Source organism: Gopherus flavomarginatus, chromosome 11, assembly GCF_025201925.1.
Source record: "Gopherus flavomarginatus isolate rGopFla2 chromosome 11, rGopFla2.mat.asm, whole genome shotgun sequence".
Lineage (NCBI taxonomy): Eukaryota > Metazoa > Chordata > Testudines > Testudinidae > Gopherus > Gopherus flavomarginatus.
The window spans coordinates 46078043-46104007 of NC_066627.1; the positions used below are offsets into that span (position 1 = coordinate 46078043).

Below are 25965 nucleotides of genomic sequence, written 5' to 3' on the forward strand. Positions count from 1 at the left end.
TTCATTACTTCCGGACTCCTTTCTTCCTCTATTGAGCACCTACCTTAATGAAGGGCTTAAGGGCCTGTTTCCCACATCACATTTGAAGCCTGTGTACAATATGACTTGGTGCTTCTAAATCCTAGCACTCCAGATCATACAGTACTCGGAGTCTGAGTGCCCCACTATGCACACAGTTAATTAGACAGGTCAGCAGGCATTACATAGTGGATGATCCAACACTTACTTCACCTGGTATAAGGTAGAGAGGGGACAATGAGTTAGTTGGTTGGCCAGCCAATAACATATTTATAATACATTGAAACTAGGATAAAGTTTGAGTCACTATGATCAGACACTGATCCTCCAAAATATCCTGGATTTTCTTCATAAAACTATGATGTTAGCAGGGAAGAAAGGCTGACAGTGCAGACAAAACAAATCAAGACTAATACAGACAAATTATTTGCATCTTTAAAACTTAGTTTAAAACTTATATACAATAGTTAGCTATTTCTACCAAAAAATGAGAGTTAATATAGGCATGCGGGTTCAGCGTTAACACCCCATTAAAACAAATAGGAAAATTAACACTTCTCAGAAGTATTCTTTGTTTGCAAACTCATTAAAAAGATACTTGTTCAGGTAACATTCAATACATTTCCTTTGCAAGAAAAATGACTAGAAACTCCCCATCCCCATGAAAGCTTAAACTCTACAGGAAACTTTTAGGCATTACCAAAACTATATGGGGAGACATTCATTCTGAACATGTGTATTACTAGTGCCCCAAATGATTATTTATATAATCATTTTATGTCATTCTATATTTCCACACCCAAAATAGTGTGGTGGAGCAGCAGTGTTTCACTGGAAGCAATAGCTGCAGTCCAGCACCTACTTTTGTCTCAATTTCCCTTTATATTGGTGAACATAAGTCCATGAAGCGAAAATGAATAACATATTTGTTGTTTTCCTGAAACTGTGAAGAAACCAGGAACCAATACTGTAGACAGGTCCACTGCACACACCTGGTCAAACTTTTCCTTGTTTTTTTTTAATCAAGAAATTTTCATTTTTCCTGCTGCTTTTGTGACTCTTGTTCCTTTTACCTGTAATTGCAGTTGTGGTATCAGTTACACTGTGCTACGACCCTCTCTCCTTTCCCTGTGTTTGAGGTGTGGTTCTCTGTATAGCAGAATCAGGAAGTGGTCATAAGGATTGGACCTCCCCATCCTCTCTACCTATATAGAAGTCTCTATATAAACTCCACCTATTAGGGAGGAGTTGGCAAAGTCAGATAATTTGAAGGGTTGAGGGGGTGTTTGGACAAAAGATGTTCTTCAATCTTATTAGCAAAAGAGGCACAGGAAATAGAGTCCTCTGCTCAAAATGTACTAAGTGGTTGGGAACCAGAAACTTTCTGGGGTTTCCATTTTAAGGGTTCGTTTACACATTTACATTGTTCCTGATTAATTCTGAAAGCCTGAAGCAAAGCCCACTAAAGTAAATAGGAATCTTTCCATAGAATTAAATTGACTTTAGATCATGCCTTCAGAGAGGACCATGTAAGATAAGAATAAGGTGATTAGGGACAAGTGTAGAGGGTTAATGGATGTTGCACTATATCTGAAGTTACAGACTCAGGGCTTATGTTATTTTTTATTTGTATCTTACACTGGTTGTATTTATTAGTACTCTTCAACTGTAACTTTGAAGTGCTTGTGACAATAATATATATATAAAGTAGCTCCTTGTTCAAAAATCAGTATTGCTTATAAACATTCAGTTAACTTTTTTTTATAGAAATAACGCAAATTTAAAATTATTAGATAGCGGTTGTACTGTGCTATGATAATTTGAGTTTTGGGGTTATGCTTTTCAGGTGCAACTTCAAAAAAAGGTGTGTGTGAAATGGGTAAATGCAACCTCAAATACCTGCTTTGCGGGGGGATTTGGGAAAAGTGAAATTCCAAGTTTTCTTGGAGGATCCTGATGTACATTGTTCTGAAAATATAGGCTTTTTTTTTAATACTGATTTACCTATTTCTGCTATGGACTTATTTTTAAAAAATATTTTTTAAAACTGAAATAGTTAGATTGGTACAACTCCTCATTTGGACAGTTACACAGCATAAAGATGCATCGGCACATTTATACCAGTAACACTGCATCCACCTCATGGGACTTGTCCTACTTGAAATATACCAGCATAGTTAAAACAACAGTGTTTGTGCATAGTGTAGAGAAGGCCAGCGCGAAACACATGCTGCATACTCCCTATGGGTCCAGACGGCTGTAGTGTGCAATGGTGATATCAGGGCATCCCAATAATAATCCCTGCCCAACCAGTTTAATTTACGTTCAGATTTGACCCCAAGACCTTCATGCTCGTAGCTGTGCCTGGGATTCATATTCATCTCATTGACTTTCATGGGCCTAATCACAGGCCTGTGTGAAATGCCCTGATCCTACAGAGCCTGTCAGACAGACCAGTTGCTGGGGAGCCCTGAGCGTGCCCTATAGCGCCGGCCGTGGCTTGGGCAGGGCTCAGGGGACGCGGCCCGCCGCACGTCCATGCTAATATTCTCCACCGCCTCCAGGCTGGTTAGCATAGTCGAGGCCTCCCTCCCCCCGTCTCTATGGTACTTCGCCGGCCTCCAGGTCTTCCGTAATCTCTATGGTGCTTTCCCCACTAGGTCTTGTCTGGGTTTCTTCGTCCCCCATCTCTATGGTGCGTGCCGCTCCCCGCTCCGGCAGGCCATTGGCTGGGAGGCCAGTTCTCGCGAGACGAGAGTTGTACACAGAGTCCCGGCTGAGCGAGGAGGCGGAGTGGGGTCTGGGGCTGCGCACCGGGGCTCGGCAGCAGTGGCGTGTACGGTAAGATGGCGCCTGTGGGTCTTCCTCGCCTGGGGGGCGGCAGGCGCGGTGCGCTGGGCCCGGCAAAGCGGGGCTAGAGCCCGGCTGGGGCAGAGGCTGAGGAGGTTTCGGGGCCCTGGGGTGTTAGGGGCCGGAAGACGCGGCTCTGGTCCTCGCACAGCTCCGGGGGCCTGGCCCGTCCCCACAGGAGCATCGGGGCTGAGGGGCGCGCTTGGCAGGGCCGAAGAAGCCTTCAGCGTTTTGGAGGTGGCGCTGTAAAGCCTTGCACCGAGCTGGGCACCCCGGGACCCCGACCGGGCCCCTCGTGAGGTGTGGGGGATAAGGCCCGGCCAGCCTGTGTGCGAGGTGGGCTGTGTGCCCCTTCCGAGAGGGTGATTCGGTGCATGGTACGTGTATGGAGGGTCGCGTGCGTACGATGGTGTCTGTTCTACGTATACGGGGGAGGGGCTGTATACTGGGCGCGGGGTGTATGTGCTGGGGCAGGGCTGTGTGGTGGTGGGTGATGTATGTGGGTCGGTGTCTGTTACAGTGGCGGATTTCAAAACAAGAGTTCTCCATTCGATAACATTTTGTTTAGCCAACAATTTTTATTGAACAATCACAGAAGGTATTAATAACTGAGTTGGTCCCACAGTTCTTATAGGCAAGCTAGACTTAACTTTTCTTTCACCTGCTGGTATCTGTGCCAAGTAAGATACTTTTCATTCCTTATAGTGAAAATCCAGAATGAGTTATGCCGAAAAACCTGATGAAATCACAAAAGATGAATGGATGGAAAAACTCAATAACTTGCACATCCAAAGAGCTGATATGAATCGCCTGATAATGAACTATCTTGTTACAGGTAACAGTGAGTAGTGGATGCTACTATTACATTTAGTATGTTGGTCTCTTTAGATCATCTGACATTTATTTTAATCAATAAAATTCATTCTTACTGGAATGAGCTATTAAATGATTGATACTAATAGATATCACTATTGCCTGTATTTTCTGTGAATCCTAGAAAATATTCTAGAATTCACAGAAAATGTAGTTGATAATTATTTAATAAAAATAGTTTATAAATTGGGTAAAGGAAAAACGAATTCAGTACTGCCTTTGTAGTGTATCACCCACACTCTGTTAGCAACAATTATTTTTGCTACGTAAAACCTCAGAGAACCAAACTTTGTTGACTTTGATTATATAGCATCTGCAGGTTTCACCCAATATATATCTCCTGTCTGTTTTAATCTTAGCTTTTTTACTAAAAAGATATTTCCCTTATGGCATTTCTAGTTTGGAACACTGTTACTCAAAACTGCACAGAGCTTAATATCACATCTTTTATTATACTATTTTCCTTAAATTGGGAATGTGTGATGGCTTCTACTAATCTGGACAGCATTGAACAAGTTGTGTCCACTCGTTTTTTCATCACAGAGCAGGAGAAATTATCAGAAATCAACTTAAACCAAATTGGTTGAAAGATCAGACTATTTATGACAAAATAGTGTCTTCAAAACAGCCGAGGAAGACTAGAATATTTAATGTGCTAGGCATCCAGAAACTGCAACTTAAGAGATACCAGAAATCCCTCAAAAATTGTCCTTTGGTGATATACATTAATTTTCATGGCCAAGTGCACCATAGTGGAGATGTTCATATTCATCAAGCATGCACCCGTTTGTGTCCATGTGCAGCTGGAACCTGAGCAATGGGAGAGGCACTAAAGTGACCATGTCATAAATTGTTTGTGTATATGTATGAAAGTAGTGTCTGTCCAGTTCTGTGACTCTTTTTCTGAGGAAAAGAGCCTTCATGTGGTGGTCAGACTCTCTCATGTTTATGCTAATTATAAAATGGGTAAAACTATTTATACTCCAGATGAATGCAATTTTTTGCTATGGTCTTTCCTGCAAAAGCAAAACCATGCCCAAATATACCAGACACAGAGTTCAAATCATGGGGTCAATGCTAAACTTGAATCCTTCCTAGTAAAATTTGGTTTTATACCTTTTTTCTCTTTGCATGCAGTTAAATATAGACATTTTTATAGAAAGGGTAGGAACTTGATGAATTTAGAGAGAATTAAATGTGAAGTCTTTCTAGAATTGTGCAACTTATTTAAATCAGCCTTTCGGAGAAACCTGTAAGTTCATATATTTTCAGTCATGATCTTGTATTTACAAAAATGCCTGCTTCATTGAAAAGATTCCAGATAGGATTGCATGGACATCTTAGTATATCCTCTTAACTTGGTTTATTAAATAGAAATTCAGAAAACTACAACGTGTTTAGACAACCAGGGTCTATAGCATGGAATGTCAATAGCCATATCTGGCTTTACTCAAGGTATCTAAAAGCTGCACAGGGTTATTACTGATCTGGTGCATCCCAGCCAGTCTATAGCCATGCAGTGTCCCCTCTTGAACTCAGATCTGATTTTCAGGACTCGATGTGCAGGAACTTTATCTTCAAGGCCAACTGTGTGACCGAAAAGTGCTGCTGGTGGTGACTGATGATGACTTCAGTCCTCAATAATCCCTGTTACTGAGAATATCAAATCATCTTATGCCCAGTAGTTCCTGTTACCAACATATATGAAATGTCTCCAGCCTCCTGAGGTCTTGTTTAAGCAACATCTATGTTTCAGATCCATATAAGTCAGTTGGAAGTATACAGGTTTGATAAATCTGTACTATTGTATGTAGCTTATCTCTGAATTCTATTTAATGAAATGTGTTTTTATTTCAGAGGGTTTTAAAGAGGCAGCAGAGAAGTTTCGAATGGAGTCTGGAATTGAGCCCAGTGTTGATCTAGAGACTCTAGATGAAAGGATAAAAATTCGAGAAATGATACTGAAAGGACAGATTCAAGAAGCAATTGCATTGATTAATAGTCTCCATCCAGAATTGTTAGATACAAACCGATACCTTTACTTTCATTTGCAGGTAAGACCCGGTGATTAGTTTGTTTTGTATCTAGAATTGTTTGGAGACTGAAGAAAAGATGTAATTGCAAGCATTCACTAATGTGGTGTGGAAAGTGATTTTTAACTGCCTATTTCTTATGTTATGGCATGGAATGCAGTAGCTTTTAAAGAGTATTTTTAGTTTGTATTTCTTAATATATATGACATAACCATATTCATCTTACCTATGATTTGTAAACTCCCAAATTGATGATGGTTAGTCATGTCTTCTGGCAGCAGTTATAAAGTTTCTTTAAAACAGGGGTTCTCAACTGGGGGTCGGGACCCCTCAGGGGGTTGTGAGGTTATTAGGTGGGGGATCGTGAGCTGTCAGCCTCCACCCCAAACCCTGCTTTGCCTCCAGCATTTATAATGGTATTAAATACATTAAAAAGTGTTTTTTTTTAATTTATCGGGGGGTGTCGCATTCAGAGGATTGCTGTGTGAAAGGGGTTACCAGTACAAAAGTTTGAGAACCACTGCTTTAAAACCTATCTTCCAGGTTTTAAATGGCTCCAAAATAAATTGAAAAATAGGATTAACTGTACTATTAGTCCAACAAGAATGTATTTGTGAATTTTAGTACTGACAAAATACTGATTTATTACAGCTTTGCTACTTAATATGTAGAAGAAATGGAATACCTGGAGTCTAACATACTAAACATCACTTACCCTTCTATTGACTAACCTTGCTTTGTTCCTCACGTATATAGCAGCAGCATCTGATTGAACTGATTCGGCAGCGTGAGACAGAGGCAGCCCTGGAATTTGCTCAGACTCAATTGGCAGAACAAGGAGAGGAGAGCAGAGAATGCTTGACAGAAATGGAGCGCACGCTGGCATTGCTTGCCTTTGATAATCCTGAAGAATCACCATTTGGAGACTTGCTCAACATGATGCAGAGACAGAAGGTAATGTATGCTCAAATGAAAGCTCTTTCCACTTTTGTTTATCCTTGTGGACAGCTAATATTACAATATTTTGTACATAATTAGCAAATATTTATAAACGGGTTTGGAGAACAGAGGTATTTCTAAAGCTGAGACTTCTGTTAAATTATAACAGCAATATTTTTAGAACACACAAGAACTTTTGTAATGTACAACATCCCCCATTTGTGAAACTATGGGCTTGCTCTATCCATCTTTTGATACAGTATAAACTACTGCAATTTCCTCTCTTATGCTCTTCCAGATTTCAAGGTGTTCAGAATGATGCTGTCTTGCTCTAGGAAATTGGAGCATATTTCCTTTTCACTGGCTTCCTATCCACTTCTGAGTGCAAATCAAAAATGTTCTCTTAGTGTTCTTTAATATTACTTGGATATGCTCATTTTGAACTTTTTTTTCTGCCTGTGTCCCTCAACTGCTGCCACTATCCCTTCTGGGTGTTTTTTTTTTTAAATCTGGAACTACGTTTTATAGTCAGATTTAGGTAATACAGCATAACTTTAATTGCTGCTTTATTTTGCTTAGATTAAAAAACTGTTACACGTTGAGGTAGATACTGGAAGCACCAGAACAGTGTTTCCTACATGCGGGGGTTTTGAGAAATTAAAATGGCTTAATTTCATCTTGCTGTTTCTCCTCCCACACCCTTCCTGATCCTGAAGGCTGCTAATAGAATATGAAAGGTAAACTTGTGCTTTCTGGTGTTATGCATTAGAATTGCTCTATGTAGGGAAGGTAAGGCAAATGTAGACTTCCTTATGGGATGGCTATCAAGAGAACTATATTATCCCATACACTATTTTTTATAGAATTGTTTAATCTTATATTCTGAGGAAAAATGGCTGTTATTGCACAAACTGGTAGTGGAACTTCAGAGCAGAATTTTTATCTCGAATGGTTTGGAGAGGCAAAAAAAAAATGCAGTGAGGTAATAGTCTATGTGGTTAATTTACTCTAACTTGTGCTGGTGGATTATGGTCCCCATTGGTTGCTCCACCACCAGGATCCTTGGAGCATATTGCATTCTGACCTTATCTCCTCATCCTCACTCTTGATCTTTCTTTGCGCTGGGTGGGCCAGGAGGGGCTGGCATGGTAGCCTTATGCCAGCTGAGCAATTCTCAGCTGCTGCCTTAAGGTAGATTTAACACCTTGTGGCACTGCTGTAATAGTGTGAGAGAGGGTTTAAAAGGCCAGATCCTCAACTCCTCTTACTTGTTTTCAGTGTAATGTGAGACCAGTGAGGTGTTTAAGCTCTACTTTTTCTAACTTGTACTCAGAGGAATTCATAAACTCTGCAGGACATTCTCCTTCAGTTAACATATATGATCACTACTCTAAGTTCAGTATTTCTTTTCCAGGTATGGAGCGAAGTTAACCAAGCTGTTCTAGACTATGAAAATCGCGAGTCAACACCCAAGTTGGCTAAATTACTGAAGCTACTTCTGTGGGCTCAGAATGAACTGGACCAGAAGAAAGTAAAATATCCAAAAATGACAGACCTCAGCAAGGGGACAATTGAGGAACCCAAGTAAATTGTGTGCAGATATGGACATCAAGCAATCTTAGTACTGCACAGTATACATTTATATCAGTCTGTGACTGAAATATTTTTACTACAGTACAGAACTCAACAATTCAGATTTTTTTCAATGAATATCTTATTTAAAGGGAGAAAAGTCCCTTTTAAATGCTGAGAACTGCATTGAAAGGCGCTGTATCTCTTTGAAAGTCTGACTTAGGCTATGCACTATCATACATTTTTAAAAAATCCAATTAGACAGGAAAGAAAAAAATGGCATTTTAAAGTACAGTGCTCAAGGTTTCTAATTGGCTACTGATGCTTAGTTTAGTGGCCAGTGAGTTAAATGAGGTTAACTATTCAGTTAAGTTTAACTCTCTCTCATTTGAAATGTGTATATAGATCAATGAATATTTTCTACCTTATGTTAAGTTATAGCAAGATATGCATTTCCCCTTAAAACTAACAACTGGTCAAGTTTTCGTCTAAAACTTTCTTACTGTACGGCCAACCTTTTGCATAGGAAATAGTGTATAAACTTGTAAATCATAATTTAAGGACTTTTTTTCCTTGTTTCTGACTCTGGTGCTTTATTTATATGGTGAGAGCTATGTTCACAGTGGATCAATGACCCATCTTTTCACAAGTAGTATTGCTGGAAATAAAAGTTTCTTTTTAATTTCAAGAATGACCAAAATGGCCTCCTGAAATAAGACATTAAATCATATATTTAAATAGGGTTTTGTTTTTGATTATTCAGGGATTTTTTTTTCCTGATGTTAAACGTCCATTTCTAGTCACTGCAGTGATGCTAACTGGTTACTACACCCTTAATGGCAACTCGTGTGTGGCTTGGTTAGCTGAAGTCTCCTTGGTGATACAGGGGAAGGCGGGAATCATAGACTTTTTTGCCAGTGTCTACCGTGACGCAGGATCTGCCTTTGTGGAATAGCTTGCAGGATTTGGGGGTGGGTGGGTGGCATAGTTTATAGTGTGCTAGTGGTAACCATTCTTTTGGCATATTATGCCTTGGATGAGTGGAGCAGTGACATTACAAAACCCTTTTCCATAATCTCAGTGACTTATCTTTCTGAAGAGATGCAGTTCGTTTTCACAGCTATACTATTGTTTGTTCAACTCCTGTTAGAAACATTATAATGCTTACACAAGGTCCTGATTTTCTTGGTCACTGAATTGTAATCTTCTGGATGCAGGAGGTTTTGCTGGATGCGTGACATAATCTTACGTTACTTCATACTGGTATATCTGGTAGTATTATGTACTGACCTTGCCAAACTGAGATCTAGATCTTTAAAACCCATTTGCTGAGTTATTGCAAAACTGCTGAACAAAGACCAGTTTGGTGGAGAAAATAGCATAGTATCACAGTGCACTGGCAGTTTACACTCTACCCATCAGATACTGTGGCTATCCTAGTCTGGTAACTATTACCCTGTAGATTGAAACTACTTAGTTTTCACTTAATTTTCTGGAATATTTATGCATTAAACGTAAAAGCTTTGCAGAGACATGACTTAGAGAATAACAAAACCTGTTACTGATTGTGTTACTGTGGACAGTTTACTTGTGTGTAGCTATTTTCTGGGGGAGACAGTTATCTCTATAGCTGCTTAGGAGACACCTCGGTGCCAAGGTTAGTCTAGGTGATAGATATAAAACAAGAGACTGAACTGTCCCATTTTACTACTGATGGTTTTATTTGATATCCTGAGGCTTTCACCGTATGCAACTCTTGTAATTCATACAAAACTGTAATGAACTTTCATTGGCCACCACCTGCAATAATGAGCTGGCTTTATTTCACCCTCATTGGTTATTCTAACAATTTACTTGAACTGAGAAGATAAATATTGTTTTCAGTCAGTTGCAGTTTTTTAAAGTATATTATTTTAATTTGCAATCGATATGGTTAGTATAATATTGTTTAATAACAAACTGCAGAAATTAAACTGTTTGCTCTGATTCCTTTATGAACAACTGATCAACTTTTCCTCCAGTCTGACACTTTTTGTGCTGACCCTCATCTGAAGCTTTTCTTGGAGGAAGTGGAAAGTGGTGAATTTTTGTAGCATGACTAGCATTTTTCTCTATGAGAAATGCGATATTACAGACCTGGTTGAATAGTTCACCATATTTTTAGAATGCAGCATTAATTCCATATAGTCTTTGGGTGAAGTGCATAGATTGCTTATTTTTTTTTTTCCATTAAAAATAAGATGTTTTCTAAGAGGTTGAAATATAACATTTTAGTAAAGGGTTATCTGAGTTTGTTTTTATTAATATACCACATTGATAAGCAGCTTTAATCTGTAAAGTCTTTAATTGCAAGAAAATATTCAAAAGCTATGCATTTTACAGAAAGCATAAAGATAGTAATAATGGTACTTTTAGGGATCTTTATATTCGTGTATATAATTTGCATATACAAATATAATATATATATACCCTGAAATATTCTTGAATGGTAGGGGCTGTGAAACATAACTTACGGAAATACTGTGCACAGTAAACGCAGACCTGAGTACATGAATGAATTTTTGTCATGCATGAGAAATGTCTTATTTGGTGACCACTAATTAATGGATTTTGTTATATCCATCATTGTTAGATAACCACTTTAACAAGTAACATTAAATACCACTTTGATCAGTTTGCTGCTAGTGTAAATATATTTTGTTCCACTTCACATAACAAAATGGTACAAAGATAGATTTCTTTGTGTATGAATGATATGGCAGCATCTAACTATGATCTCTTCTAAATTCACTGATGGCAAACAACTACAGTAAATGTGTGGTACACTATTCATATCCCTAGCACATTCTTTCCTTTGTTGAAAGAAGATTTGCTTTATTAGTAATGTGAACACAGGATGTAAAATATTTTGCTTTGTGAATATATCTTAACTGTATTCTGATATTAGAATATAAACTTCCCATATTTTCATGATGATTACCTACTTAGTTGTTTCTGTCTCTTGGCTGTTCCCATTATTCCATTTTGCCAGTCAAATATGAAAGGTAAACTTTTGCTTTCTGCTGTTATACAATAGTTTTCTATGATGGGGAGCAAATAGTGGATTTACGTATAGGTGAAGTACTGAAAAAACTCTTCTCCCCCAGAGAATACTGTTTACAGAATATTTTGATCTTGCATATTACTGGCTGGGAACTGGCTATTACATAGAAACTAGTAAACAGATTATAATTTTTATTTGGAATTTTTGAAGAGACGTGTGTGTGTGTGTGTGTGTGTGTGTGTGTATATAAAATATATTTAAGTACAAGGAAGATACCTGGAAAGCAGACTGAGGTGAAGTTTTTAAAAGTTATGTAGAATGTGAGTGTACTCAACTTTTTTTAAACAGGATACCACTGTAGCTGTAAAACCATATAAGGAAACGATGCAGCAAGCAGGCAGAACTTTTTTCCACCACATGTAAGATAGGCACAAATGTAAAACATGTTAATTACACTATCCCAGGGTGTTTTTTGTTTTGTTTGTTGCTTAAGTTGTAAATATCCCTCTGGTTTGCACATTTAAGAGTGAAAGTTAAGAAACGAACAGGATTGCTTGAGTACTAGAGCTTCTTTACAATACCTTAATACCCAGCTTCTTTTGTATGAAAGATTTTAAATTCAGTAGGAGTGTGATCCAGGATATGTGTATCTAGACGATCGTTACCTCATGCTTTTAAGAAACAGAATGCTATTTCCAGATCATGGTTGGGAGAAAAAGAAAAAATGCATAATACTGCAATTCATAAAAGCTTTAAAATGTTACAATTAAATTGTTCTATATGCTCTTCTGATATGGACTATATTGGATTGTAAATGTAATCTTAAAGTGTAAACCTTGTCCTCAAGTATTAATATAATAAGCTTTCACTTGGTGTAGAGTGGATATATTTTGTCCTCTTTGCCTGCCGTGTATCTACCCTTTCCCTCGCAGTTTTCCTAAATACCATAAAAAGCAGCATAAAAGAGAAAATACAGTAAGCTGTGTAGTTGTCAAACAGAGCATATTTTTCTGCTCCAACAGAAGAGGTTCACTGTAGGGATAAGGGAGGGAAGAAGAAAACATGGCAGATAAGAAATTAGACATAGTCCTACCCGCAATTATTTGCATTCTCAAAAGCGCCCAAAAGGGAAGCTAAGCTGAGATCTTGATGAAAATTGAGCTTGTAAGTGAATGTAATATTTCCAAGTAGTGCTAGATTGAGAGTACTGGGATGTGAAGTCATATTTATCTAAAAAATGCTCCCACCCTCTTATTTATTTGTAAGACCGTCAAAGCTCTGAGTTCAGCAAAATGTGCAGGAATGTAAGGAAGAGTTTCTTTCTTCTTCTATAGGTTTATGGCCTAGGCCATAAGTTGGCCGTTAGCTAACTTTGTATTTTCTCTTCTAGTCCTTCTACCTTAGGAACACAGGCCCTGCTTACTTTGAAAGCAAAACTGCTTCTCACGTGTCAGCAAGGTTAAATCAGATATTCACTGGAAAACACGTACAGCTGTGTGTTTAAAAAGGAGGACAGGATGGAATATGTACAATATGAACAAAATTTTGTTGCTAATAAGGTTGTTAGAAGATGCTGAACAAAGCAATAGCTGATGTTTTCTTGTGTATGGGGTAAACTAGATTCTCTGATCCCATAGTGCCTAAATGAATAGGAGCTAATGTGTTTTGTTTCGTTTTTTTTCCCTCCATGTTATTTCTGAGGCAATGCTTCCCAAGTCCTGCAGAAGTTTGTCCACTTGCATGTTTGTTGTTTATATTTTGTTTCCTGTGTAAGTACTTGTCTAGCTTTAATATTTCCCAACCCCCCTGGAACTATTACTGCTTTTGTCACTCTGCCTTACCCATAAAGTATTTCCAAAACTCCCTTATTATTTATTTTATGCTCTCCATTTTGCGTTTGACACTTACAGAAAATGTCTGGCATCTATCTTCATTTTTTCCCCTCCTAGAATTTAATTCTCAACTATATAGCCTCCAAATACCCTTTTTAACATCATGTATACAATTCTGTGTTCCTAATATCTTTTTGATACAACTCCTGACATCTTTTTACCAAGTCATGGCTCCCTCTTCTGAAAATGGAAACACAAGTAAGGAGGACCAGGTTTCAAAGTGAAGTACACATTGGCAGCTGCATCCTGGCTTATTTGCACAGTTGTCACTTGGCCACAAAATAAAAGCTGACCTTATTTCACAGCTTAATAGTGTTGTGAGAGCTGGACTCAATAGTCAACACTGCATTCCTTTCCTCCCTTAATTGCCATCTGCTGTTCCCAAGTCAATATTTTTTATTTTTATTTTTCTCCATCAGTGCCACACCTGTTGACCTAATATGTGGTACTGTGTCAGAATCCTTGAAGCTCAAAGAGTCCATCCCTTGTCTCAGTATTGTCACCTCCAAGAATTAAATTTTAAGTATGACTTTGCTTTGGTAAATTCATGGGAGACCTGCCTTTCATGTGTTCCTAGCCAAGTGTTATACCTGAACCCTGACTGTAAAATTGTCCAAGATCTCAAAGTCGGACTCAGCTCTACAATATTGTTAGCGATCTTTTTCCTCTGAACTCTGTAGAGATGGACATCTTGTTAGCTTAACTTCTAATCCCTAGATACAAGAGGCCCAAACTTCCAGATGACACACTAATGAACCTCCAATAGGTTTAAGCAAGTGATGTGGGGTTGCATAGGGGCAAACACAGTGAGGCGTTAGTGTTGCTTGAGATTTATGGGTGTTCTAAAGTGGGACATGTAAGAGGAAGCTGGGGTAATTACTACCCCTCCACCACAGAAACTGGACAGGAGATGGGAGAGCAGAGGCATGAAACCAGGGATGAGAGAACCTCCCCTCTTCCCACAGCTCTCTGCACCACGTTTTCTGCTCTGTTCCTTTAAAAAAAAAACTGTTGTCCTTTGTGCTGAGGTGTTCATCATATGTATGTTTATTTGCTGAAAATTAGTAAGATTGTGTGGGAGGCAGTAAGAGAGAGGACAGGGCTCTCTCATTGCTTGCTGTCCCCTTCTTGCCTTGATAACATTGCTTTCTTCTGCAGCAGGTGTCATAACTGTCTTACTCAGATCTGAACCTTAGAGTTCAGAACATGAGAAGCTAGCATGAAACCTCCAAACTTAATTACCAGCTTGGATCTGATATCACTGCCACCAGCCAGAATTCCAGTGTCTGACTCACTCTGGTCTCCCCAAAACCTTCCCTGGGGAACCCCCAAAACTCAGATGCCCTGAGTCTCATGACAAAGGGAAATAACCCACTTCTCTTCTCCCTCTTCCCCTCCAGGTGTTCCCTCCCTGGGTTCCTGGAGAGAGATACAGATTCAAGCTCTGTTAATCTAAACAAAGGGATTCCACCCTCCCTGCTTCAAGTCCTTGAAACACAAGTACCGAGAGATCAAATCTCTCTCTCCCCTCACCCAGAGGGTATGCAAAGTCAGGCTTAGTAAATCTAACACAAAGAGATTTTCCCCCTCCCTTCGTTTGTTAGCCTTAACCAGTGAAAAACACTTAAACAGGTCTTAAAAAGAAAGAAAAAGACATAAAATGGTCTCTGTATCAAGGTGACAATATACAGGGTCAATTGCTTAAAAGAAAAAATGAATAAACAGCCTTATCAAAAAAGAATACAATTTAACACATTCCAGCAACTACACACATGTAAATACAAAAAAAAACAATATAAACCTATTGTCTTACTATCCTTGTACTTACAACTTGGAAACAGAAGATTAGAAAGCCTGGAGATAGAAAGATCACTTTCAGAGCCGAGAGGGTCACCAAACCAAGCCAAAGAACAAAGAACTCACACCCAAAACTTCCCTTGAGAACCTCCCCTCTTCCCACAGCTCTCTGCACCATGTTTTCTGCTCTGTTCCTTTAAAAAAAAAAACTCTCCTCCTTTGTACTGAGGTGTTCATATGTATGTTTATTTGCTGAAAATTAGTAAGATTGTGTGGGAGGCAGTAAGAGAGAGGACAGGGCTCTCTCATTGCTTGCTGTCCCCTTCTTGCCTTGATAACATTGCTTTCTTCTGCAGCAGGCCTATTTATAACTTGCAAATGTATGAAATTAGGTGAGCAAGGAAAAAGTAGAAGCAGTTTGGGTGGAGAGAAGGGGAGCCCTGCCTTCCTACTTGTTACCCTGCCCTCATCTTCCTTGAACTATTTTTTTAACATGCACAGAAATGTAATGTTAAATATGCACATGTATAACTAACCATGGTGGAGCTTCTGAGCTCAGTGCAGATCTTACATTTCCCATCCAATGAGTCAAATGAAGAATACTCTTCAAATTCTTGATTAGCATGGTGCTTCAACACCTTTGGTGGGTGACACCTTTGTCAGTGATAATCTTTCAATAGCAGCTGCCCATCTATGATCAAGATTTCTATATTATTTTTACTAGAAACAAAACTGTCTGAGCCTAAATAACCTTATATACAATGAGTGGAAGTTCTGAAAACCAAGCAGAGCTGAGTGCATGGCTTGAAAAATTATGGAGTGGGAGGAATTAAAATGGGCGTGTCTGGGTTTATACGCATGCTTTATTCAAATCAAAAAGCCTCACTTTTACCTGTTTTTACCAAATGCAAAGAATTGCAAGTGTGTAGATCTACAGTAATTGTGGGGACAGGCGAGTACATACCTTTTTAAAATGCATGGGAAAGAGTCTCAATATTTATCTTCATTATCCCTTTATCCTAATATTTTGCTTTTTAGAGTTGAGTGAGCATGATTCAAGCAGGAGTTAAAGAGTCTGTAAGGACACGGGATTAAATATAGTACTTGTAGAAGGGGTAGGAGAGATGATTTATGTATGTTCCACCATGCTTTTTGTTTTACAGACAATTCCCTCCCCCCTACCCCCCCAAAAAGATTACAGTTGGAAGGCCAGATTTTGATACCCTTAAACATATGAAGTAATCTTTTAATGTCTCAGAGCATTGTGCAAGAAGGTGGTGAAATGATTTGCTCACGGTCACCCAGTATGCCAGTGGCAGAATGGCAGAGTAGAACCCATGTCTCTGTGCAGTGCCCTATCCATTAGGCTACACTGCAGTGGAAGTATTCAACAGCCTCAGTTTTGCATGTGATGCAAACAGTTCATTATTCACAAAGCTTTAGGAAATGTTGCTTTGACTTTTAGGATAAAAAATAGTTTGATGTTATACTCTGCTGATGAATTTCAAAATTACTGTTAACAGGGCCGGCTTTAGGGCAAGTCCCTCGATTCCCGGGAATTGGGCCCTGCACCTAAGAGGGCCCTGTACCCTCTGCCGAAGTGCTGCCGGAAACAGCAGCAACCGATTGAGCTGCAGCCAAATTGCCGCCACTATCTTCAGCAGTAGCTGAATCACTACCCTTGTCCTAGGCAGCAGCTCTTTAGGACGGGCGGGGCCCGATTCGAAAGCTGGCCCTGACTGTTAAAGCACAGAGGGGGAAGATGAAAAAGCAGGCTAGGCGTAGAGCTGGGTGTAGAGCGGCAGGATTTTTGCATTTTCCCATTGCTTCCATTGTGTGAGTTACAGGGAAACCAGTTTCGGACCAAGCATTCTGCTTAGGGGACTGCTAGAAAACTGAAAGTAAGGAAAAACTAACAAGTGTCTCTCTGCACCCTGCATTTGTGATCAATATAAACACACACATACCCAGGCATGTTAAGTTTTCCATTCTGACTGAGCCACTTCCACTGCCATCTCTGCAGAGGCACAGCCCACATGTATCATATTCCAAATAATAAAAATTGTTTGTCCTTTGGAGTAAGGTTCTCCCCTTTCGCCCCTTCTCCACACCCCATGGGAAAGATTTATAGCACCTAGGATGACCAGACAGCACATGTGAAAAATTGGGATGAGGCTGGTGGGTAACAGAAGCCTATATATGAAAAAAATCCAAAAATCGGGACTGTGCCTATAAAATCGAGACATCTGGTCACCCTACTAGCACCTTAGATGCTAAGAGAAAAAGGTCTAAGAATCAGTTCTGCCTCTGCCTCCAGCCGGCACCGCCCCTGAGCAATGTAGCTGCACCATGCTCTGGTATTAACAGTGCGCCTTGGTTATCGTGGGTACAAATACAGAGACGGTCCTCGGGAGGAATAAAACTGTTGGACTCCAATATTAATAGCAACAATACTTGCAACGTATTCAAGTGAGATGCAAAAGTAATTCTGTTCTTATACTGCCCTGTACCACGTCGTCTCTGGCTGGCAGAGTTGAAAGGGGTGATTTGGGTGCAGCTCTGCTTATCATCATCCCTTAGTGGACCCATTCAAACTCGGCCGTGGTTCTGTTACCCTGGGGCTAAATCTTTTTACTGTGTGTTCCGGCCCGGTGCGTAACGTCGGAAACCCAATCCAGCTTGTAAATTTCCCCCGGGCTGATCGCAGTCTGTACTAGCCGCTGCCAGACTTGCTTCCTGGAAAAGCTCCAACAGGAAGAGAAGTTGAAAACTGACACGTGGACTTCGTATTGCAAAGAGACAAACTCCCCTCCGGATCCCAAACCAGATCAGCTCGAACAGGCAGGGCTGCGGTGACTGGCAGGCACTTCCATTCACTCCCTGTGAATGAGCCTGACTATGCAATTTGCATCTTTCCTTTAAGCAAACACCTTCTAGGAGAGTAGGAAATGTAACCCTCTTCTGGGGATTTTTCCTGTCATTGCTGGCTGCTCTTTTTGCAGTCACTCCAGCATCCTTGCAATAAGTGCCACAACCGCGCGCTCTATCAGTGTCATTTTACTTAGTGAGTTGTCCCCCTTTTGTAAAAAAATACTGAATGGCCTCAAGGAACGGTGTTCAGGTGTATAGTTCTGACCTGGTCTCGCTACATCATCATAGCCACCACTACCAGCAGCAGCAGCCTGTGAAAAATACATATAAGGAAGGCTCGAAAAAAGATGGGACTGTGGATTCCTATTGGTCCAGGTAAGACTATACAGTCTCCGTCTTCGTAAATATTTTTATTCTTTTGCTCGTGCACAAACCCCTGCTATATAGTTTTGAGATGCTGCATTTTCTTTCCAGTTTAATGGCTCTTTAATCTGTAGATAAAACACATGAGGGTGTCTGAATGACAGTGTCATTTTGTAAGGATGGTCCAGTGGTTGGGGATCCATCCTGGGCTGGGATACACAGAGAGCTGAGTTCATTGCTTTGCTTTGCCACAGACTTCCTGTGGACCCTCTGGCAAATTACATAATCTCTTTGTGTCTCAGTTTCCCAGCTGTAAAATAGAGATTAGATTACAGCACTTCCTGACCTCACAGGGGTGTTGTGGGGATAATTACATTAAGACTATGAAGTGATACTATGGCAATGGAGACCAAAGAAGAACCCACCTATAGATAGATACTATACAAACTGTCTTCCTTGTAAATCTGTGCTATTCTAATCAGGACTGTTTTAATAACAATAGCACAAAACTGCACCGCAGAGAAAGAAAAGGTAACCACTACATAAAATACAAAACACTTTTTTAAAATGCAGGACAGTTGAACCTGTATCTGCCCTGTAGTTGGTTATTCAAACAAACATGCCATTTGAAACACTTAAGAGCTTTTTATCAAAAGGTCTGAGCAGTTACGTTTGCACTGTAGATAATAACTAATTAAGATTAAAGGTAGCTAGACTGCTCAGTAATAGTTTTTCCAAGTTCAATAATAAAGACTTAAAAAAAAAAATTCAGCCAAAAATGTGGATCCACACGGCCTTTATGCTGATTGAGAGTATGGTAACCTCAACTATTACTATATGCATCAATTACAATATGCATTGTGAAAAATCATATTCTAAAATAGTTTATCTGCCCAGTCTTAACTATTAGAGGGTGCAGCAGTGTGGGTGATTTTATTTTAATCTGAGTTGATCAGGGAATGATTTCCTAACTCATTTTGTATTCTCCATTGTGTGTGTAAATGTAATATTGAAAACAGTCTCAAATCTTGTGTATGAACTTAGTTGTACAAGTCTATGGCACATGCTAAGTGATTGGGTGACGTGTAAAATTGCTACACTCTTCCCATTTTCATTACACGTGAGTACAGTGCTTAGTACGATGATGGGGCCCCAATTCCTGATTGGTGCCTCTCGGCGCTACCACAATACAAATAATAAAAAAATGATGTTTTCTGAGGATAGCCGAGTCTCCAGGTTATTAAGCCAAAATATACTACCTTTGGCAGTGGTGGCATGTGTAAATTCAGGGTTGTCTTGTGTTCTGTAGGAACCTAAGAATTATCAATTTTTAATCTCTCTAAAACTGACTCCTCTCTGTGGCCTTGAGCAAATCACTTAACCTTTAGGTATCAGTTTGCAGCCACTCCAATACTGCACAAGGGTGCTGTCAGGAATTAACTGGTTAATGTTGGTGAAATGCTTTGGAGATGGGGATAGATAAGGACCATGACTAACTGGAAGAAGCCTTGCAAAACTGAAAGCTCACCATGGAGAGAATTCTTATTCTTACTTTCAAATGATGTGTGCTTCATAACAAATAACTATTACATTGATGGCTGATGAGATTAATCTTGATCCTCTAGTCTGCCAAGTATGGCTGTAGCCCAGAACCTCCCATCACCATCACTAGGTATGTTATAGAAAGTCTTCTGATCAAATATCCATTGAAGTCAATGAATCCAGTGGATTGTGTGGGCTTTGGATAAGACTCCCAGGAGAGGTGGTAAGAAAATAGAATCAATTAGTCAAAACTTATTTAATTTCTTTTTTGATTTGCATTGAAAACTATGCTGATGAAAAGTTAGCAGTCATTTTTAACTAATGTTCTTAGCGATCATTTATGTTGTGGCCTGACCCAGACACTTTAAGCAGAATTAGTGCAGCACTGTGCAGCTCTGAGTAGCAGAGAGTAAAGGCTAGACATGCAGCCCCGAAGAGTCTACAGTCTAATTTAAGAAAAGTTGCAATCTGTAGAGCTGGTTGTAATTTTTTTAAAAACCAAGGTACAGTTTTTGTAGTGCTCAAACTTTTCACTTGTTTGTGGGGAGGGAGAGAGGGTAGATGGGCCAATACAAAAAATCTAAATGAAAAGTTTCATTTTGGAAAATTTTGTTTCAAATTTGTGTGCCCCCCCCACCGTGTTTCTCGGATTTGTTTACTTTTTCCCATTAAAAAAGGGTGGGGGGAAAGTTAAAAAAAAAAAAAAAAGCGAGAGAATTTGCCCTACTGCTGCAAAGGGATATGTTGGCAGATTTCATTCCAAATTTCTTCCAGAAAAACAATTGATGAACCCCTAATTTTTGATGAAAATGTAGTTGCTGCCAGTCCTGTGCCCAACTGGCTCCATCAACAAGTGGTTGTAACAAACCTTATGAAGAAACAGGGCGGAGGATATTGGGAATGTCAAGAAGATTATCATTTGTATTGCTGTTGCACACAGAGGCTCCAGCTACAACCGAGCCTCACTGTATTATGCACTGCACATGCAAACATTGAGATCAAGTCCCTGCCCCTGTCAACAAGACCGTCAAAGAGTGGGAAGGGAAATACAGGTACAGAAAAGGGAAGTGATTTGCCTAAGGTCACACAGCAGGTGAGGGACAGGTTTATGCAGTTATATAAGCTAACTATCTGAGCAGATGGATGCTTTCTCATCAATTATATATTTAAAATAATAGACATAAAAAAAATCAATATTTCCAGATGAACTTTACTTTACTCTTCATTCAAGCTCATGAGCTACTGTCACAGAAACAAGGATTCATCAAGATGGAGAAATGACATAGAATCCATTTTCATACAGGAACAAAAGACACGCCAGGCAGCCTTCCAGATCCTCCATGCCCCCTTGGTGCAGTGAGACAGATAACCACTTATCGTTGCACGCTTGTTTTTCTGTCTTTGTTCTCCCTGGTTTATTCTGCTTCCTCTATTCTCCATTTCTTCAGCTCACTTTTCACTTTCCCTTCTATTGTTTTTCTTATACATCTTATCCTATCCTCTCCAGCTGCCATTCCCAAACTTCTAAGGAACTCTCCAGTGGTTCCGTTATCCCATACCATCCCTTCTCTTCCAAGGAACAACACTCAAAAAATTCTGATTAGGATGCTTGAATAGCTGTACAGGAAAAGGATGTCACTTTGAGTTTGGGTGACCAGACAGCAAATGTGAAAAAGCAGGACGGGATTGGGGGGTATTAGGAGCCTATATAAGAAAAAGACCCAAAAATCGGGACTGTCTGTATAAAATCAGGTCATCTGGTCACCCTACTTTGAGTAACAACAATAATCAATTAATAAAACCTAGCACTTGGAGGGCACTTTTCAGCCATAGATCTCAAAGTGCTTTACAAGCCAGGGCCCCCAGGAGGTATGTAAATATCATCATCCCCAGTTTACAGATGGGAAACTAAGGTACAGAGAAGTGAAATGCCTTGCCCAATGTCACACACAAAGTCATGGGCAGATCCAGGATCAGAAGGTGGAGTCTAGGGGGCAGATTCTGGGCTGTTTCTCTCAGGTGGTGCAGCACAAAAGACTCAGCAGGGATTGAAGGCCATGTGGCTTCTAGATTCTGAGCTACACCAGGGGCCAATGTGGGCATATGGCATAAGCTGGAGCAGTTGCTTTCTGCAGAGGAAGTGTAAATGAGCTGTGACAGGGGCTGGAATCTGTCCACTTAACCGCTAGTCCTGGGCCCAGTTCCACCGACTGCACGATTCTGTTCACAGCTTTCTGATTATCACAGTTCAAGTCCCATTAGTTTCTTTTACTGTACAAGTCACTCATCTTATTATTAAATAACATACTTGCTAAGACTCCTTTCTTTGAGGAGGTATAATCAAGAAACCAGCTGCTAGTTGTGGTTATTCAGCATTGTCAAGTGTTATTTCTCTGTTTCAGTGACCAGAATGTCTGTGTGTGATTACCATTGCACCTTTCCACCTCCTCCATGCTGATTTAGTAGGGTTTTTTTCTGCTCATCCTACTAGCTAGAATCAAATTCTATCTTTATTCTGCCAAAAGCAAAAAATGAAAAGAGGGAATGAGCAGAAAGTTGCTCTTGCTTAAATGGTGCTTGTTGCCATGTGTGGCTCTGCTAAGGAAATCCATGCTCAGGAGAGATCTGCTAAGGAAATCCATGCTCAGGAGAGATGCATGAAGTAAACAAACTTGTCTTCCCAGTGGGAGAAAACCCTCCCCTCTAGGTCATTCTAGTTAGTCATTAGCTGATTGGTTTGAGAAATCAAAGCTACCTTTCATGGCTACATATCGTAAGGTGTCTGCTGATGTATGATATGTTGCAGTCAGGGGGAAAAATGGATTCTCTCTCTTGACAGTTATTAGTCACGTTTGTTATGGCAGTGTCTACAGGCCAACCAAGAATGGGGCCCCATTGTGTTAGGCATGGCACAAGCAGAGCAGTAGCCGGTCCATGTATTGAAGAGCTTACAATCTAATTAGGCAAAGCAGACACAGGGCAGGGAAGGGTATAGCATAGAGAAGCACTAGGATTTTCAATGATGGGAGCAATCATTTTTTGAGAAAAAACAAATGCAGGGAAGACAACCATCAAGCAGAGTTAAAAATAACTACCCAGCACCCTTGGCAGTATCTCTGATTTAACTTGCTTCCGTATAGTGTTATTTGTGTGACTGTGCTGTGTTTACTCCACATCAAAAGTTGCCACAAACATGCTGTAAATTAAAGCAATGGACGGGTGAGCTGCAAAAAGTCACAGGAATAGGACAATCAAGCAGGGAGGATTATCAGACACGACCGGGAACAGGGTTATGGCTCTGATGCTTTCAACAACCCGTGAAGAAAAAATAAAGTGACCTATGATACAGGAGAGAGCTATGATTTTGAAGTACTTCCTTAATTACCATTGACTGCAGCAGAACACCTGATGTTCTGAGACATGAGAGCAGGAAAGGGAATTCTCTGGTAAGTTTCTGTGCAGTGAAAACCTGCAGCAGCCAGGTCTAATTCTGGGCTAACAACACTCTTGTTTTAGTCCCTGTGAAGACATGCATGAGGTGTGCGACAACACTCTGCACACAGGCAGCCACCTGCATTCCAAGATCTCACAGCACTTTACGAGGGAGGGAGCATTCTTGTCCCTTTTTTAAAGAGAAGGCAACTGAGCTACAGAAACACTGGGGTGGATTCGTCTGAAACAGGGAGAAGGCAGCTTGCACCTCTCCTTTTCCAGGGCTGCCACAAGGTAGTTCTGAGTACCGCCCTAACTCGCTGTCCGTCTGCAGTGACCCCTATGGACCATTGCCCCAGTGTAGAATCACCAGAGTGCAGGTTCACCGTCGCCACCCGCCCTTGTCTGGAGCCACACAAAACAGCATTAACAGGGACCAGGATATGAACCTATAACTTCTTCCTACCATAGGAAACTCCCTTTAGAAAAACAACAACAAACGGCTGGGGCTACTGGCCATGTAGTTGGATGAAACTGTTCTTAGCCTTGCTGTCTGAACATCTCCTGTATCCCTCCTTAAAATACATGCCTATATGACCATCCTCATTCCAGCCTGAAAGCCAGCCTTAAACTAAAATATAATGATAGCTTGAGCTCCAGTGAATCCATTTGAAAAGTCAGCCGAAATGGCTGTAAACAGACAGAATCACAAGTTGAGGGAAAGGGGTAAGACTAAGTCAAGAGAAATGAAGTTGAACAAATATTTGTTCTGTGGCTGCTACTGGAGAAATTCCTCCAGCGTGAAAACACATTGCAAATAAAGGAACACTATGCTGCTGGCTTTCTCTGTTCTCGAGGGAGGCTTAGGTTATTTATTTATTTTGCCTCTGGGGGCTCTGCAGCATCCTAGGAAATTAGTCATAACTGTCCTCAACTGATACAAAATTTTAGAGAGTGATATTTGCTTTCACCTGAGCTGTTTCGCTTGTATGAGCACAGTCCCCGGGAACTGTTACCCAGGGATGCTTCAAAGCAGAGCTGCAGTGAACAGCCAGAGAGCTGCGTCTACTTTGATGGCGACATGGAGCTCAGCACTGCCGTACAAGAAGGAAAAACGGCAGTGTCAGATACAGCTGTCTGAGGGTTGTCAGAATAAACAAACCAAACCCAAGCCTACGTGGCTTACTGTGGCTCAAACACAGGAGCTGATTATAGATGTGTCCCAGTGTTGGCCAGTGCTTGATAAAACAAAGATTACTTTCTAGGTAATGAACTTCCCCCATCACACACATGTGCCCCAGCTGCTGCGGGAAAGGGATGGAACCACAGGTTTCTATTTCATCTTTATGATTTCCTGTGTAGCTTGGGGGGTTGTGAAGCTTTTGTGAAGGTAAGAAAAGTGGGAGCATTAGTTTGAGAGCTGATGTGTATTTAGTTCCCTGCAGGGGCAGACATATCTTCCACTTGTTTTGCTGAGTGTCAAGTATCAGAGGGTAGCCGTGTTAGTCTGGATCTGTAAAAGCAAGCATGCATCTGAGGAAGTGGGTATTCACCCACGAAAGCTCATGCTCCAAAACGTCTGTTAGTCTATAAGGTGCCACAGGATTCTTTGCTGCTTGTTTTGCTGAGGGACAGCTGCTAGTCTCAGTTCTCAAACTTTTGTATGCGTGACCCCTTTCACATAGCAAGCCTCTGAGTGCTGCCCCCCCCTTTATAAATTAAAACCACCATTTTTTGTATTATACACTATTATAAATGCTGGAGGTGAAACAGGTTTTGGGAGTAGAGGCTGACACCTTGCAACCCCCATGTAATAACATTGCGACCATCTGAGAGGTCACAACCCCCAGTTTGAGAACCCCTGATTATGGAGATTGGAGAGCCCCGTCTGACAGCTGAGGATCTGGCCTATTGTCTCTCCAGGGCTCCCAGGCCATAGTCAGCAGGACTAGTTCTTGATCCCAAGTCTCCAGGGTAGTGGAGAGCTGAAGAGAGACTGGAAGTGAAAACTCAAGAGAACATTAGGACTCAACATCAGGAAATTGAGTTCGTTCCCAGCTTGGCCACTGTTATATGAAATGTTGAGCAAGTCACTTAGACCTGTGTTTTTGTGACTCAGTTTCCATATCGGTATCAGACAGATTATGTTTTCTCCCTTCAGGAGGGAGGTTATTAGGTTGAATTTATTAACATCTCATAGACTTTAAGGCCAGAAGGGACCAGCATGTTCATCTCGTCTGACCTCCTGCTCACTGCAGGCCACAGAGCCTCACCCAGTGAAGCACATTGAGGTCAGATTGAGAGTGTTACAGACATGCAAAATCTTTTTATTTATTAATATTTAGTTCTTGAGATAGGGTCATATATTTCCTCCCCCCGCCCCAACGTCTGTAAAGACTTGCCTAATAACCCTGTATGTTGTTGTTTTGAGCTAGGCAGAAGAGTGACTCATCGGCAGTTACAGTGATAACTATAATTAGAGAAAAATGCTTCCACATCTGAGGCTCTTTCCTCTGATGTAAGCACATCAATATCCTTGCACAGGATTAATTCCTTCAATGGTTTGGTGTGGATGCGGGCACCTAGTGCTTGTGTGTGACATTCCGCATTTTTTAGTAGATTTTCGGGCTGGAAATGTCGCCTAAGAACCTTGTACTGTCCTGGAGTCTTCTTCATACTTCTCCACTTGGTTTATGCTTATAGCTATAGCTAGACTTTTAAAAAAATCAAAACAATAGAA

The 25965-nt window shown here is 40.5% G+C and overlaps 2 protein-coding genes across 4 annotated transcripts in view; both read left to right on the forward strand.

The window, feature by feature from the left end:
* The first annotated feature begins 2763 nt into the window (after positions 1–2763).
* On the forward strand, positions 2764–12205 carry GID8 (GID complex subunit 8 homolog). 3 transcript variants are annotated; one of them, XM_050918702.1, is made up of 5 exons: positions 2764–2854; positions 3574–3703; positions 5599–5795; positions 6531–6728; positions 8128–12205. In XM_050918702.1, the coding sequence occupies exons 2-5, from the start codon at positions 3586–3588 to the stop codon at positions 8299–8301; spliced, it is 687 nt and encodes a 228-aa protein (XP_050774659.1). In that variant the 5' UTR covers positions 2764–2854; positions 3574–3585; the 3' UTR covers positions 8302–12205. The 3 variants fall into 3 exon arrangements, with proteins under 3 accessions (XP_050774659.1, XP_050774658.1, XP_050774660.1); XM_050918701.1 differs by having other exon boundaries at positions 2773–2859; XM_050918703.1 differs by lacking the exon at positions 2764–2854 and adding an exon at positions 2985–3245.
* A 5685-nt stretch (positions 12206–17890) lies between these two features.
* SLC17A9 (solute carrier family 17 member 9) overlaps positions 17891–25965 on the forward strand; it is a 31831-nt gene continuing 23756 nt past the window's right edge. Inside the window, exon 1 of the mRNA XM_050918682.1 lies at positions 17891–18263. Within this exon, the coding sequence (XP_050774639.1) occupies positions 18115–18263 (149 nt within the window). The 5' untranslated portion in view covers positions 17891–18114. The remainder of the gene's footprint in view (positions 18264–25965) is intronic.

Bases quoted from the DNA above. Each gene is read 5' to 3' on its own strand.
- GID8 (XM_050918702.1), top strand. From the start codon at position 3,586: ATGAGTTATGCCGAAAAACCTGATGAAATCACAAAAGATGAATGGATG. The intron at 3,704-5,598 runs GTAACAGTGAGT...TTTTTATTTCAG, and splicing joins AATGAACTATCTTGTTACAG to AGGGTTTTAAAGAGGCAGCA. The intron at 6,729-8,127 runs GTAATGTATGCT...TTTCTTTTCCAG, and splicing joins ACATGATGCAGAGACAGAAG to GTATGGAGCGAAGTTAACCA.